This window comes from Ranitomeya variabilis, chromosome 4, assembly GCF_051348905.1.
Source record: "Ranitomeya variabilis isolate aRanVar5 chromosome 4, aRanVar5.hap1, whole genome shotgun sequence".
Taxonomy (NCBI): Eukaryota; Metazoa; Chordata; class Amphibia; order Anura; family Dendrobatidae; genus Ranitomeya; species Ranitomeya variabilis.
The window spans coordinates 156460861-156475600 of NC_135235.1; the positions used below are offsets into that span (position 1 = coordinate 156460861).

General features: G+C 37.5%; 1 protein-coding gene across 1 annotated transcript in view; it reads left to right on the forward strand.

Annotated features, from left to right (window-relative positions):
• The first annotated feature begins 406 nt into the window (after positions 1–406).
• The window catches only part of LRIT1 (leucine rich repeat, Ig-like and transmembrane domains 1), a 78147-nt gene continuing 63813 nt past the window's right edge, over positions 407–14740 (forward strand). The window contains exons 1-2 of the mRNA XM_077259350.1: positions 407–643; positions 13754–14220. Coding sequence (XP_077115465.1) covers positions 522–643; positions 13754–14220 — 589 coding nt within the window. The 5' untranslated portion in view covers positions 407–521. The remainder of the gene's footprint in view (positions 644–13753; positions 14221–14740) is intronic.

The following is a 14740-nucleotide window of genomic DNA, read 5'->3' on the forward strand; positions in this document are numbered from 1 at the left end:
GGCCCATACACCTGACCAACATGCTGGTGGGAGCTGAGGTCCAAATTTTACACCAAGCCCTATAGGATTCTAGGAACCACTGAAATACTGTATGTGTTTTTTCACAGATTATTATCAACAATAGCAACAATAGTAACCCTTTTAATATTTTTACAGCTTTCGATGAAACAACAGATAAAACAAGAAATTGTAGTGACTCTAAAAGTCAGATAATTCTTTTGTGTAGATATCTCATCTGTAATGTGCATAACAGTGTGGCATTCTCATGTAACAGCTTAGACAGACGCTTTCCTATAAGCTTAGATAGACGCTTTCCTATGATATTCCAGGAAGCAATAGGCAGCGACAGGAAAATAACCAAGTCCTCTCACTAATCCCCTATCCTATTTTATCTGATGGACTGAGCTGCAGCTAAAGCATCAGTCTCCGACTGGAAGCTGAAGGCACTCAACAAAATGTGACCAGGTGCCACCTGCAAATATCTCTGGGTTCCCCAAGGTGCTCCTCATGGTTAGTTCACCATGTGTGTCTCTTTGGTCATCTTTGGTTGCCTGGTGTTTGGAAGCCTTCCTTTCTTTTGCTTGTCCTGTCCATCTCAGTGCAGCTGCACATTTCACTCACTCAGTGATGGATCTAAATCAAGGTACGTCACCCCATGTCTTCTGCTCACTTATCTATCCAATATGTAGCTACTTGCTTCTAACCTGTGCAGATATTGCTTGTATGCTGTTTTTATTTTCCTTATTCAGTTTGTCCTGCCACTTCCTGTGGCCAAAGGATTAACTTCTGAGCAGTTTGTAATCTGATTTAAAAGAAAGCATTGAATGCCTTCTGTAGCACATAGAGACTGTATATTTGTATCATGGGTATCTGGAATAAGGCGGACAGTATTACAAATGAACAGTAAATGAAATACCGTATGTTACTACCTGTATTCAACAAGTGATTAAGAATTGTAATTTTAGATAACTATATTACATATATTCTTCATTCACTTATTCATTTTATTTACATAACTATTCCTAGCTGTCTCCAGCATGATGTATAGGGCTCATGTACACAGGTATGTGCCTGTATGTGGAGCTTAGAGCCTCACAGCTTCCATGCAGTGCCATACAGTTTTTCCCTTAGAAACAAACATGCTAAATGACTACATTTGCAGCAAGGAGTTCGGTGGAACAAGATAATTGTTTTGTTCAATTTGTTAAATTTTTTTGTAAATGCAAAATTACAGGAATAAAGAGGTACAATAACAACAAAACATTTGTATTGCTCTTTTCTCACCATGGACTCCATGCTAGGGCCGAGGACCCATGGCTCAGTGTGTATTGACAAGTGCATGAGTGCATATTGTATTTTATAAATGATGCCTCTTATAATTAAGAAATAGAATAATTACAAATTTGGGCAGAAATTATTGGGGCTCTGCTAATTTTTTTTAATTTTTATTGCTGAATAGAATATAAATCAGTTGCAGTATGTTACATTCAAAGGCCACACAATTTTTCTTTTTAATTTATGGCAGAAAAAAGGGCAGAGGTTATAACCACGGTCACAGTGAATGACATATCTTTTAATGCAAATATAACAGAAAACTTTTTACTTTGTGTTGATGTTTTCCCCCTGTTTATTTCTAATCGTATGGACACATAATTATCGGAAGAAAACATAGAAAATCAGTTCTGGCAATGATTTTATGTGTACAATGCATTATTATACTGCTATGGCTCCACTTAAGGCCATTTACAATATAATGTATGTCACAATTTAGAGCATATTTAGCGTCTAGATAAGTCTATTATAAAGTGTGTTGTAATGCTAGCAAGAACAATGCGGGGAATGGGTTAAGAACCCTGGTCTGTGACGGAATCCCTGCCACTTTAATTGATTGTTCCTCTGATTATTTTGTGGTCCAGTGATTTTTTTAACACAGACTATTTTCATTAAAAATGTGGGCATGGCTGATTTCAAAGAAACAGTCCTGTATCTGTAATTTAGCTTGGTAGGTAAATGCTGGATATTCCACAAGACTCTACACTATGCTAGGGTCATTGGGTTTGTTGTACCTATTTGTATTAGGGGTACACCAAACAACTATTAATTCAATCAAAAGGTGCTTTACTGCAAGTGAAAACAAGTCACCGGTCCATTTACTGTAATTACTGTGGGGACGACAGGAGAGAAGGTCACTGCGGCTCAGGCGGCCAATAATTGTAATTGCTGTTAGCCCATCTGCATTATGGTTTATGGCTGTTTTGGCCTTGATCCCAACAACATGTAGAGTACTTGATTCTGATTGCATAACACTACAGAAAATAAAGTGTGATATCAGGTATCATCTGCGTAAAGTGTCTGAAATAATAAGGGATATATGAGATAAAAGGGATAATAAATGTATGCATTATCTTTATTATAATTTACTTTTATTCCTTCTAAGGCTGGTAACATGAGGGATAGTTGGCGGAACCAAGCAAGATATTTTGCCCCAAATCTCTATGTAGAAGATGACTGCATTTGATAAAAAGTAGATCTTGATTACAGAAGTAGATTTTCCAGCATTTTGCTAAATCTCCTTGCGATGACACATTCCTCATATTTTGTATTAGAAATGGGTAGAATTACGCAAGGCGTACACGAGCACTTCTTAGAGAGTCCAGGTGTTGGGTTTTCTAGCACTGCATATGGAGTTTAGGCATCAGGAATACCAACACTGAATGGTGAGGCCAGACATTGTGTCCACCAGCACTTCATAGCCAGTCTGCGTGTAGAGCCTAACAGAGCTGCATAGCCAACCCAGGCATTGAGTATACCAGCATTGCATAGTCAGTCCGGGTATATGGTCTATCAGCACTGCATGTAGATTCCAGGTGTTGGGTTTACTAGCACTATATAGCGTTTAGGAATTATGAACACCAATAATGACTAGTGAGGCTAGGCATTGTGCCCACCAGTACTGCATATCCAGTCTGGGCATGGAGTCCACCAGAACTTGATGGGGAGCCCAGGTGTTAGGTTTACTATAAATTATACCACTACTACATTGAAAGTTTTGAGTTTTATGGTGCATTTACCAACTGAGATTTCTGGACTGGTTGCAGGTCTCCTAGCCCTTACTCACCAGATTCAGGAATTTTTATGAGTCTGTTGAGTACATGGACGGTACATGTATTCAACAGCCTTTAGGACATATGAAATTGGTTCTAGGACATATGAAGTTGGTCTTAGACATATATTTTACTAACCATGATATATCTATCTTGCTAAGGACCCATTTCCTGTTAATATATTTCTGGTCATTGTCTCTTCCATATATTTCTTGCAAAAGCTGTATCTCATAGCTATATCCAATTGGAAATTCACTCCCTCGATGCTCATTAGATGCAGTAACTTTTGTGATTGCACATGGTCTCCATACATCTGCAGATTGTGCACGTGTTCATAAAACCCATTCAGATGTATGGACTCTGTAAAAAATACTTGTGCATTATGGAGATTTATGGAAGGCAATGGCAGTCACAGAAATGTGTGCAGTCGACCTATGCTGTGTAAATGAGCAAAATGATTAACATTAAAAATTGTATTCTTTGCTGACAAATGTGATCACATCTACAAATAAAACAATTTCCTTTGCATATTATTCAAATATTTCTTATGAAAATAAGTTTTTATTTGCAAACGCTAGGTGTAATTCACAAGCTCCATGAAAATGGAGTAGGGAAATGGGCTCAAGGCATCACTTTGCTTTAGCCAAAGTGTTAGATACTGGGCTGGGTCTGCAAAGTGAAATCTTTCCTGGTGAGTTGTCCTTGAGGTGACAACATGTTTTTGTTACAGTACAGAACTACAAAAAAATAAAAGACCTGGTGAGTCCAGTAGGCGGTCCTACTCAGGGATTTACTGCTATCTCCGCATAAATACCCAAGCAGGTAAGATTGTCAATCATTGAATATGATCTCCTAAGTTATATTTAGAAAGCTCTAATTTTTTAAGGCAGTAAAAAATAAATATACAAGTGCATCTCACAAAATTAGAATGTCATCAAAAAGTTTAATTTATTTCAGTTTTTGAATACATAAAGTGAAATTCATATATTATATAGAGTCATTACAAACAGAGTGATTTATTTCATGTGTTTATTTCTGTTAATGTTGATGACTATGGCTTACATCCAAACAAAACCCAAAAGTCATTATCTCAGTAAATTAGAATAATTAACAAAAAACACCAGGAAAGTCTTCCTAAGTGTTTAAAAAGGTCCCTTAATCTGTTTCAGTAGGCTCCACAATCATGGGGAAGACTGCTGACTTGACAGATGTCCAGAAAGCAGTCATTGACACACTCCACAAGGAGGGTAAGCAACAAAAATTAATTGCTAAAGAAGCTAGCTGTTCACAAAGTGCTGTATCCAAGCATATTAATGGAAAGTTGAGTGGAAGGAAAAAGTGTGGTAGAAAAAAGTACACAAGCAACTAGGATAACCGCAGCCTTGAAAGAATTGTTAAGAAAAGGCCATTCAAAAATTGGGGGGAGATTCACAAGGAGTGGACTGCTGCTGGAGTCATTGCTTCAAGAGTCACCACACACAGACATATCCAGGACATGGGCTACAAGTGTCACATTCCTTGTGTCAAGTCACTCAAGACCAAAGGACAACACCAGAAGAAACTGACCTGGGTCAAGGAGGAAATAAATTAACTTTTTGATGATATTCTAATTTTGTGATAAGCACCTGTATCTCATAAGTAATGGAGAATAGCAATGAAGAACAAAGATTCATAAAAGGTCTTTAATAATATATTATAAATTGGCATTTTCTAGAAATATTTACATGTCCCCCCTTACAAATATGAAGGACTGAAAGAAATCTGATTTTTTATCATTGCTTTACAAATCTATCTATAAAATATAATCTGCATTTAATACTTGAACATACTGTATAACATTTCTGCTTTTCAGGTAGTAAATGTATGTGAATTTCAAAAATCTTTCCCAATATTATCACACTCTTTTTCAGATCATCCCCATCTTTTTTAACATCTTTACTGTGCCCCTTTTAAACCTACTGTACACTGTATTATCTACACAGAAGAAGCCCTCTGGTTCCAGTTCAGTTTCAGGAAATATTAGTGATTCTCTGGATATTTGCCAACTTTTCATTTGCGATATGGGTTCTGCCCTTTTTCAGGGAACCTTCCAAATTTTCCAAGGAGAAAGGACAAGATTAAGTTACTAACAGACAGCAGATTACATAATTTTTTATTTAAAAAAAGCCTATAGTCCACTAACATCTAGCAAGAATACCACAATGATCTGAATTCTCCACAAATCCTTGCCACATACAAGTAGCAGAATGCCCCATGTGTAAAGGGAGTGCACAGTGTAGATATATCATAAGAATCTGTTGTTCAGGCAATTCCCTAGTACATCCTCTTTTGTTTTCTCTTATTTTTTGTGCATTTTTGTAAAGAAAGCTATAACCTTTATTAGAATAATCAGATAAAGTTACATTATGATTGGTTTTTATAGGTAAAGGTGGGTTTATTTGTATGTGTTTTTAAAGTAGATAGGTTTAAAAATAGCTCTTTGACTAATAATCTTGGAAACAACTCATGCCAATGATACGGCTCAGCATGAGCGCCAAGTGACAAGACCTGTGGTCAATTTAGTTACGTATGCAGATGACCAAATTGGATTAGATCCATCCGATAAGCACATGGACCTGCACTAGGACTTCTTACGGCTTTTAACGTTGTGTCAGAATACTCATCCGGAAGTTTATTTCAGGACTTCAGTGCTTTGCTATCATTTCGCAGTTTTGACATACATTTTTTTAGATTTCAAATCAAATTTCTGTATACATACAGTATATACATTACCCCATCATGAGCGGCAGACACCTTGTTCCTATCAGTTGCAATGCCCCTTCTTGAATATCAGTTACAATCCACCAACCCTTTATATAGACTAACCCATCGGTAATTCCCATCCTGATGATCAGAAGTATGCTGCCATCTTTTGTCACTGGGTTCTTTCTGTGTAGTCGATTGAAGTCATCACTGGGGTTTATCAACTTGGAGTCTTGGAATGTCAATAAAAATGTGCCAAAGGGCTTAATGCAGCATAATATTTGTACTTTTGATATTTAGATATGGAAGTAATAAGGCAATTACTGTATATTGAAGACTTAATTTGGCAATTTGATAGCTTATTAGCTTTTTATTCAAATATATTATTTTGGATGCAGATTTCGTCCTCCTGTGTTTTTTTTTTTGTTTTGTTTTTTTAAGAACAGAAGCGTAATCCAATTTATGATGGGTAAAGTCATCTTTCCATTGTATGTAGAAAAAAAGATATCCTGGCAGCAGGCCTGGGTATTAAAAAATCTCTACTCTCAACTCATATGTTTCTACATAGTGATGCCTCTGTTCCCTAGTTTCATAGGTATTCTTGGGACTGCAATCCATCTATTCCTTTAATTATGCTCTTTGGATGCCAAGTTGGAAAGTACAGAGTGGTTGAGAATTTCACATGAAAAACAATGTGTGCTTGGCTTTAACGTAACGTTATTCTTTCATGAGTTATTTACAAGTTTCTCTTTGTTTACAGCCATTGACATGTCACAGAGGTAAACACGTGAGGAGCGGATAGAAATTGTGTTGATGTCTGATGAACGCAGTACCCAGGTCATTGCAACAGATTTCAATGCAAGACACCCTACGCAAGAAAACAGTCACCATTCACATGTTATTCATCCATGGTATCCATATAAATGGCCCACCCAAAAAAGTTTGCCTCATCACTGAACATAACGTTCTGTGTAAAATGAGGGTCCTGTTCCAATTTTTGTTTTCCCATTCTGCAAATTCAGCGCATCGATCTGGAATTAGTCGAACATCCCTTCGGCGGATATTAGCTACTCACAAATGGCACCCTTACAAAATCCAGCTGCTGCAGCATCTCATCGAGGATGACCCAGATCGATGCGCTGAATTTGCAGAATAGGCAAAACAAAAATTGGAACCGGACCCTGAGTTTAAACAGAACATTATGTTCAGTGATGAGGCAAACTTTTTTGGGTGGGCCATTTATATGGATACACCTAAATAACATGGGAATGGTGACAGTTTTCTTGCATAGGGTGTCTTGCATTGACATCTGCTTCAATTACCCGGGTACTGCATTCAACACAATTTCTATCAGCTCCTCATGTGTTAACCTCTGCGACATGTCAATGGCTGTAAATAAAGAGTAACTTGTAAATAACTCATAAAAGAATAAAGTTACGTTAAAACCAAGCACACCATTGTTTTTCTTGTGAAATTCTCAATAAGTTTGATGTGTCACATGACCCTCTTCCCATTGGAAAAAATAAAGTTGGATCCAAAATGGCCGACTTCAAAATGGCCACCATGGTCACCACCCATATTCAAAGTTTTCCCCCTCCCATATACTAATGGGCCACAAACAGGAAGTTGATATCACCAACCATTCCCATTTTATTTAGCTGTATCCATATACATGTCCCACCTTAGAGCAATTTTGTATCTCCATGATTTTGCTGCAGAAAAGCACAAAGGTGCAATCATCATTGTTATTTTTTTTATAATAAATGGGTGTAAATACATTGATAAATATGCCACAAAATTCTAGTGTATGAAATTAAGGACATCGCTCAGCTAAAGAAAATATTCATTCCTTTCTGTGATCACCATGGCCGTGATCTGTATGTCAGACATGTTGGTAAATTTTCAAAAAAGTTTTCAATTTTAGACTTACACATTTTAGGTTTCCTGATTCTTCTATTCTGCTTTGAGACTTACTATATGCAGTATGAACATTCCAGTATTCCTTCTAACTCCATATATTCATAGTCATTTTGCCATGTCTTGATTATCCTTACTTTTTTAAATCTTCAGAGGAGTAGGTAGGCTTTTTTCATTCAGGTTCAGTTCACTGCATTAGCCCTCTATTGACCCCGGCAAGGTGTAGTTGCTTGTTGATGTCCTCCTCTGGCCTATCCTGTTGCCTCCCTCCAGCCCTTTCTATTTCTCTTTTCTATCATTATTTGAGTGCTTCAGAGTACTTCTAGGCCATTTCCCTGGGTGGTATATTTCTTCAGATTTAGTACTGAAAATTAAATACAATGCAATGCACGTGAAATGGATTTAGAAATTCCTCATACATGATAGATTTTAAAATCTGTAGTACAGTCTGTTTTGTAGCAGATGTAATCTCCTCTGTTGTGAGAGGTGAAATCCACTGCAAATCCATTGTAAAATCACGTGGATGTGCTGCAGATTGTGAAAGGGTTAGTTGCGGACAATGTCAGCAGTGGAGGTTCCCAGCCTTATAAATAAAGGCTTTGTCTGTATACATGCACTCTTCATCCCTACTTCTCCCAATTTGTTAAACATTTCACTACTTGGCCTCGGGTCACTATTTCTACTATCTTCTACTCATTCTGCAATTCTCCTCTAGCTCTGGTCCCTAGTTTAAAACTCCTCTAGTCTTTGGCCTAACTTCTGTTACCTATTGTACCTGAACTATCATTTACAGGGTTACTTGATAAAATATTCTGGTTGTAATGGTTTATGGGTCACTATGATTCAGTTTCCTTTTTTCATGTGCCAAGTTATCATAAAGTGTCGCTAAGTAATGAAATTTAAATTTTATTTATGACTTTTTACTTTTTTGTTAAATTAATAGTATTTTAAAGAGGTTGCATATCATAATTATAACCATGTGCCCTATTAATACTATAGATTTGCCGTATTAATGCTAATAGATCTCATACTGTAGATTAAGTCCCCACCTTTATTTTGTACTAAGATATTAGTTGGATATTAGTTTTAAAGCTTGTAGGTCAAACTTACTCTTGGCTTTAACCCCTTAGTGACCGAGCCAAATTTTTAACATCTGACCAGTGCCTCTTTATGTGGTAATAACTCTGGAATACTTCAACGGATCCCATTGATTTTGAGGGTTTTTTTTCATCACACATTGTATTTTATGAAAGTGGTAAAATTATGTTCATATGTTCTGCTTTTATTTATAAAAATATCAGAAATTTTACAAAAATAAAACATTTTGCAATTTTCAAATTGTGAACGATTATCCCTTTAATCCAGATCGTCATACCACACAAATAAACATTAATAAATAACATTTCTCTCATGTCTGCTTTACATCGGCACCATTTATAAAATGTTATTTTAGTTTGTAAGCATTTTAGAAGGTTTAACGATGTAGCAGTCATTTTTTTATTTTTTCAAGGAAATTTACAAAACAATTTTTTTTAGGGACTAATTCAGTTTTGAATTGACTTTGGGGGTCCGATATATCAGAAACCCCCCAAAAGGATGCCATTTTAAAACAGAACCACTCACTGTATTCAAAATTGCTTTCAAGTAGTTTATTAACCTTTCAGGTGCTTTTCAGGAATTAATGCAAAGTGGCATAAGAGGAATAAAGAAATGTATTTTTACCATCTAAATGCTAATAACTTCCGAATAGGCTGCTTTAGTGGGCAGACTTTAAGGCCATTATTTAGCCATGAATTGCCTTTACAAACATCAGGAAACACAATAAAGATCTCAGTGTGCCAATGGGGATAAAGAGAAAGCCCCCACACTCTGTTAGCCATCTAGATGATGTAGTTATTATTGACTGCAGCATTTAAGGGGTTAAACAACTAAAGTCGGTAACATCACTGATCGTGGCTGATGCAGCAAGTTGTCAGCTATAGTGTACAGCCAACAGCTGCTCGATAGTCATCTGTCAGGGGATGCTGTTCTCTTATATCTAAGGTTAGTAAAAAGACGAATTGGTGGTGAGTAAGGGGTTAAACATGGGATGCTTGCTTACCTTTTTAAGCTATTATACAAAATATTTGATCATGCAAATTCATATTTCAGCATGTCACCAACTCTGATAATGCTGCTTTTAATACCTGGGAATAAAAAAATATTAATAAGAATTGGCATCTACTACATATCAATGACACACGTGTATTGCGTGTCGGGCTAGAAGCCCAATATCATGCAAGCACCTTCTGATGGTTTGTGTAGATACTGTTTGACACATTAGGCTTGGTATGTGACATTTCACTTGTAGTACAGAATGAATTAATTGTGGAACCAGTGGAATGGCCATTTCTCCAAAGTGTCCCAGGAGCAATCTTTCAACACCACAGCATTAGGTTGCATGTTGCTAGTTTTACTGTGAGCAGCCTATGTGGCCTAAAAGTACTATCAAAGCCAAATCATCCCTGGACTTGTTTCCATAGAGCACATCTGGGAAACATTGGTCAGCAATTGCAAAAAGCACTGCCAGAAGCAGATCTTGATAAATTGACCAAGTGTGGCACATCATTCCTCAGACTGCCAATAATAACCTCCTTGATAGCAGTCAAGGCATGTATGCAAGTGTATCTCTGCACATAGCGCTCATACTTGATATTGAATAAATATGCAAATTTTGAATTTGATTTCCTTGTGATGCAATTTCAATTTTGAGGAGTGTATTCATAGCATATTCTTTAAGATGGGGAACTGATTTTAAGATTTCATCTGGACCAAACACATAGATAAAAGTCGGCTGTACTTTTGAGTAATGTGTATTGTGGCCTAATTATTATCCACCAATGGCAAATGTTTGGGTTATATTGTTAAAGGGAACCTGTCACCCCCAAAATCGAAGATGAGCTAAGCCCACCGGCATCAGGGGCTTATCTACAGCATTCTGTAATGCTGTAGATAAGCCCCCAGTGTAACCTGAAAGATGAGAAATAAAGGTTAGATTATACTCACCTGGGGGGCGGTCCGATCTGATGGGCATCGCGGTCCGTTACGGGGCCTCCCATCTTCTTACGATGACGTCCTCTTCTTGTCTTCATGCTGCGGCTCCAGCGTAAGCATACTTTGTCTGCCCTGTTGTGGGCAGAGCAAAGTACTGCAGTGCGCAGGCACCAGGAAAGGTCAGAGAGGCCCAGCGCGTGCTCACTGCAGTACTTTGCTCTGCCCTCAACAGGGCAGACAAAGTATGCCTGCGCCGGAGCTGCAGCATGAAGACAAGAAGAGGAAGTCATCCTATGAAGATGGGAGGCCCCGGACTGGACCGTAACACCCATCGTACCGCACCGCAGCGGGAACACCCCTGGGTGAGTATAATCTAACCTCTTTTTTTTCATCTTTCAGGATACATTGGGGGCTGATCTACAGCATTACAGAATGCTGTAGATAAGCCCCTGATGCTGATGGACTTAGCTCAGCTTCGATTTTGGGGGTGACAGGTTCCCTTTAAGGTATGTTCTTATTCAAACTGCTCTTTAATTTTTTTTCCTATAAGAAAAAAATGAGAAAATTTTGAGTTTCTTTTTATCGTCTTATATTTAAAAAATTAACATAAAATCATGAAACCGGTATGCTCAGGCAAGGTAAAGTACATGTTTATTATGAAGATGGGGAGAATCTCTTATTTCAAGTATTTTCATATTTGTATAAAATTCATGAAGACAAAGCCCTAGTAATAAAACTTAACTTTTATTAGATAAATTGAAAAATCCTTTTATAGGACTACAAATCCAAAACATTGACAAAATAGAGGCAACAAGAAAGTGGTGTACATGTCAAAAGTGATCATATTACATGAAGTATATGCAATAAATGAATGTACTGTTTACATGCAGGATATAAGTACATTTATAAAGACAAAAACTACAAGGTAAGCCACTATAGGAAGGAGGGCACTATCTGTGAACAAGAGATAAGTATATATGCAGAAACATGACCTGAATGTAGATGCTAAACAGATACAGATATAGGCAGGGGGCAACTGGTAAAATATCCGGATAGAAATAAAGTTATGTGAGCAAGGAGGAATCTCTAGTTTATCTAGCTCTGATTTATCCCTACTAATAAGACCTTACCTGACCATGGAAGTTTGCTCCCTAGATGACTAGATGGGGCCCCCACTCGTCATCAACTGGTCAACTGTGCCTATAATATCTCTGTTAGAGCCCTCACTGCAGCAATATACACTATGAAATGAAACAAATGTAATAAAGAGTCACCCACTAGGCCTTGTAGTATTAATAAATATGCTGCAAATTCACCATGATAGTGCACGCCTAGAATAGCACAGCAAAATGGTAACACATAGAGTACTAAGACTCAGTAGCTCTTATATGACTAGAAGGCTAAATCAAGAACTTTATCCTGCATATTTAAAAAGGTCCCCAAAAGACTTATCTTTAGTCTTCACAACATTCTAACACGTTTCTCCCTTTAGATATAGGGGTCATCAAGCAAGAGATGCAATCTTGCTTACGGTGCAGTATGTGGGATTGCAGCTAGTATGCTACCATGTTATCCCTTCAGTGGCTGGTACATAGCATGGGATTGCAGCCGGTATAATGACAAATTCTCCCTTGAGCTTTTGGTTCACAGTGTTTTTTTATTTTATAGCTGCTTTACAGAATCAATAATAAATGAAAGATAAAAAGGTACTGCATGCTCTGCTATTTTTTTATGTAATGATGCACCACCACTGTCCATTAAACAACAGATACAGCACAGCTTAGATCCAGTGCTACACAGTACGGCTACGTCAACTGTATAGTGGCCATGGCCTGGTACTGCACATCTATGGTGCAGTGCATATGCAGTACCTGGGTACGGCCACTATGCAGCTGACAGAGCTGTGCACTTCTGGCTGACACCTGAAAGAGCTAATGGACAGGGATGCATAGTGTAATACCTTCACCAATCAAATATTGATAACTGTGACAAGACTGCATTTATTCAGCCATTGTTCATATGAGCCTGAATGTTGACTCTTAAATTGATGTTTGTTGCAGTTTATTGTGTTAATATCCTTGTAGGACAGTTACACAGGGTAATGGAACAATTGATGTTTGCTAATATGTTGATTACCCATTCTATCAGCCAATGCAACTTGTTGACCTGTAAACATTAAAGGACAAGAAGTGCAGATTGAGAGATGAGAGATGACCTCATCACCTTCCTCTTGACCTGTGGATGATGGCCTGAAACAGTTGTGAACTATAACACTGGAGATCTGCCTCTGTTCTCAGAAAGATGCTACATAACAGTAGCCAAGGTACCACGGTCCCAACTGGAGGAATACAGATCTGCTCCATTGAGCATCACTGAACCCTCAAATATGTTTGGAGCATCCAGGTTGGGACAATCAGGTCATCTGGTCACATACCTCATTGGACTCTGTCAGCTTCCTAAGCTTGTCATTATCTCCTCTCTTGCTGGGACTGTACTATGTGCTATTGTCTGTTGGTGGTTCAATTAAGTATTTCCACACTGTTTTACCCACACCCTGTGTTGTGTGTGTAGTTTTCAACCCATGGCAAAGGAGTGCAGGTGTTCAGTGGGATGAGCCCAGGTCCATGTGGGCTTTCTAAGGACAGTCGGGCGAGCTGATGAGAGCACTCACTGACCCTCATTTCTCCACAATAATCCTAAGGATAGGTCATCAATGGAAAAGTCCCAGACGCCTTTAACTGTAATTGGATTTGTTTCACTTGACAAAATCTCCATGATAGTAGTAACCTTTTATATTATCATAATTCTATTTTTCATGGTCAATTGTCAACTAGAAACCAACTTCCATACCACGTTTCTTAGCTTCAAAGAATTTGCTTACAATCTGCCGATTTGATGTCTTATTAGATTTATTCTTTTATTGCATTGACCATATTTTTTTTTTTTTCATTTTACAGGGAAGTACTTTGCAATGACCCTGAGATGACCTTGACACCAGTGAATATTCCTACAGACACTTTTAAACTTCGTATAGAAAAGACCTCTATCAGGCGTGTTCAAGGAGAAGCTTTCCAAAAACTCTCTAACCTTGAGTTTCTTTGGATGCCCTATAATTCAGTATTTAGCTTGAGTCTGGTGACATTACGAGGACTCCGTAAACTTCAAGAACTTAGATTGGATGGAAATGTTCTCACATCTTTTCCTTGGGATTCTCTTGCCAGCACACCCAAACTAAGGCTGCTTGACTTGCACAATAATGAGCTATCTTCTATACCTAAAGATGCAGCTCGCTACATGAAAAATATAACCTACCTGGATTTGTCCAGCAATAAACTCCTGACGCTTCCTCAAGAACTTATTGCTTCTTGGCTAAATCTACATTCTGGATCATATTTTTCAAATGATCATTCCACTCTAATTCTCGGTAAGTAGCAGCAATATAATTTATGCTAAAGACAATTTGTAACATTTTATAGTACAAATTAAACACCTTAATGACCACTGATATGCTCTTTTACAGCAGTTCTTATTCCTCACTGCTGCGCTTTTATGGAGCTGAGGATTAAGTCAGTCTGAGCGGGTGTCAGCTTATATTACAGGTGACACCCTGCTGCATTGGCTACAGTGTAGCAAGTAATGCTGAAAGCAATATGGAAATGCAAAGTCAAATAATTTATTTCTAAAAAAAGTGTGCAAAAGTAACTACACAAAAAAAAAAAAAAATCTGATATCACTGTAATCCAAAGAATAAAGTTGGCATATCACTTTTACCACATGGTAATTGGAATAAAAATATATCAAAAATCATTCTTCAATTGCTGTTTTTTGATTATAATAGCTGAAAAAAATCATAATTGAAAGTAATAAAAATATGTAATGTATCCTAAAATGGTACAAATAAAAACTCTTGGCACAAAAACACAAGCTCTCATAGAGCTCTGTCT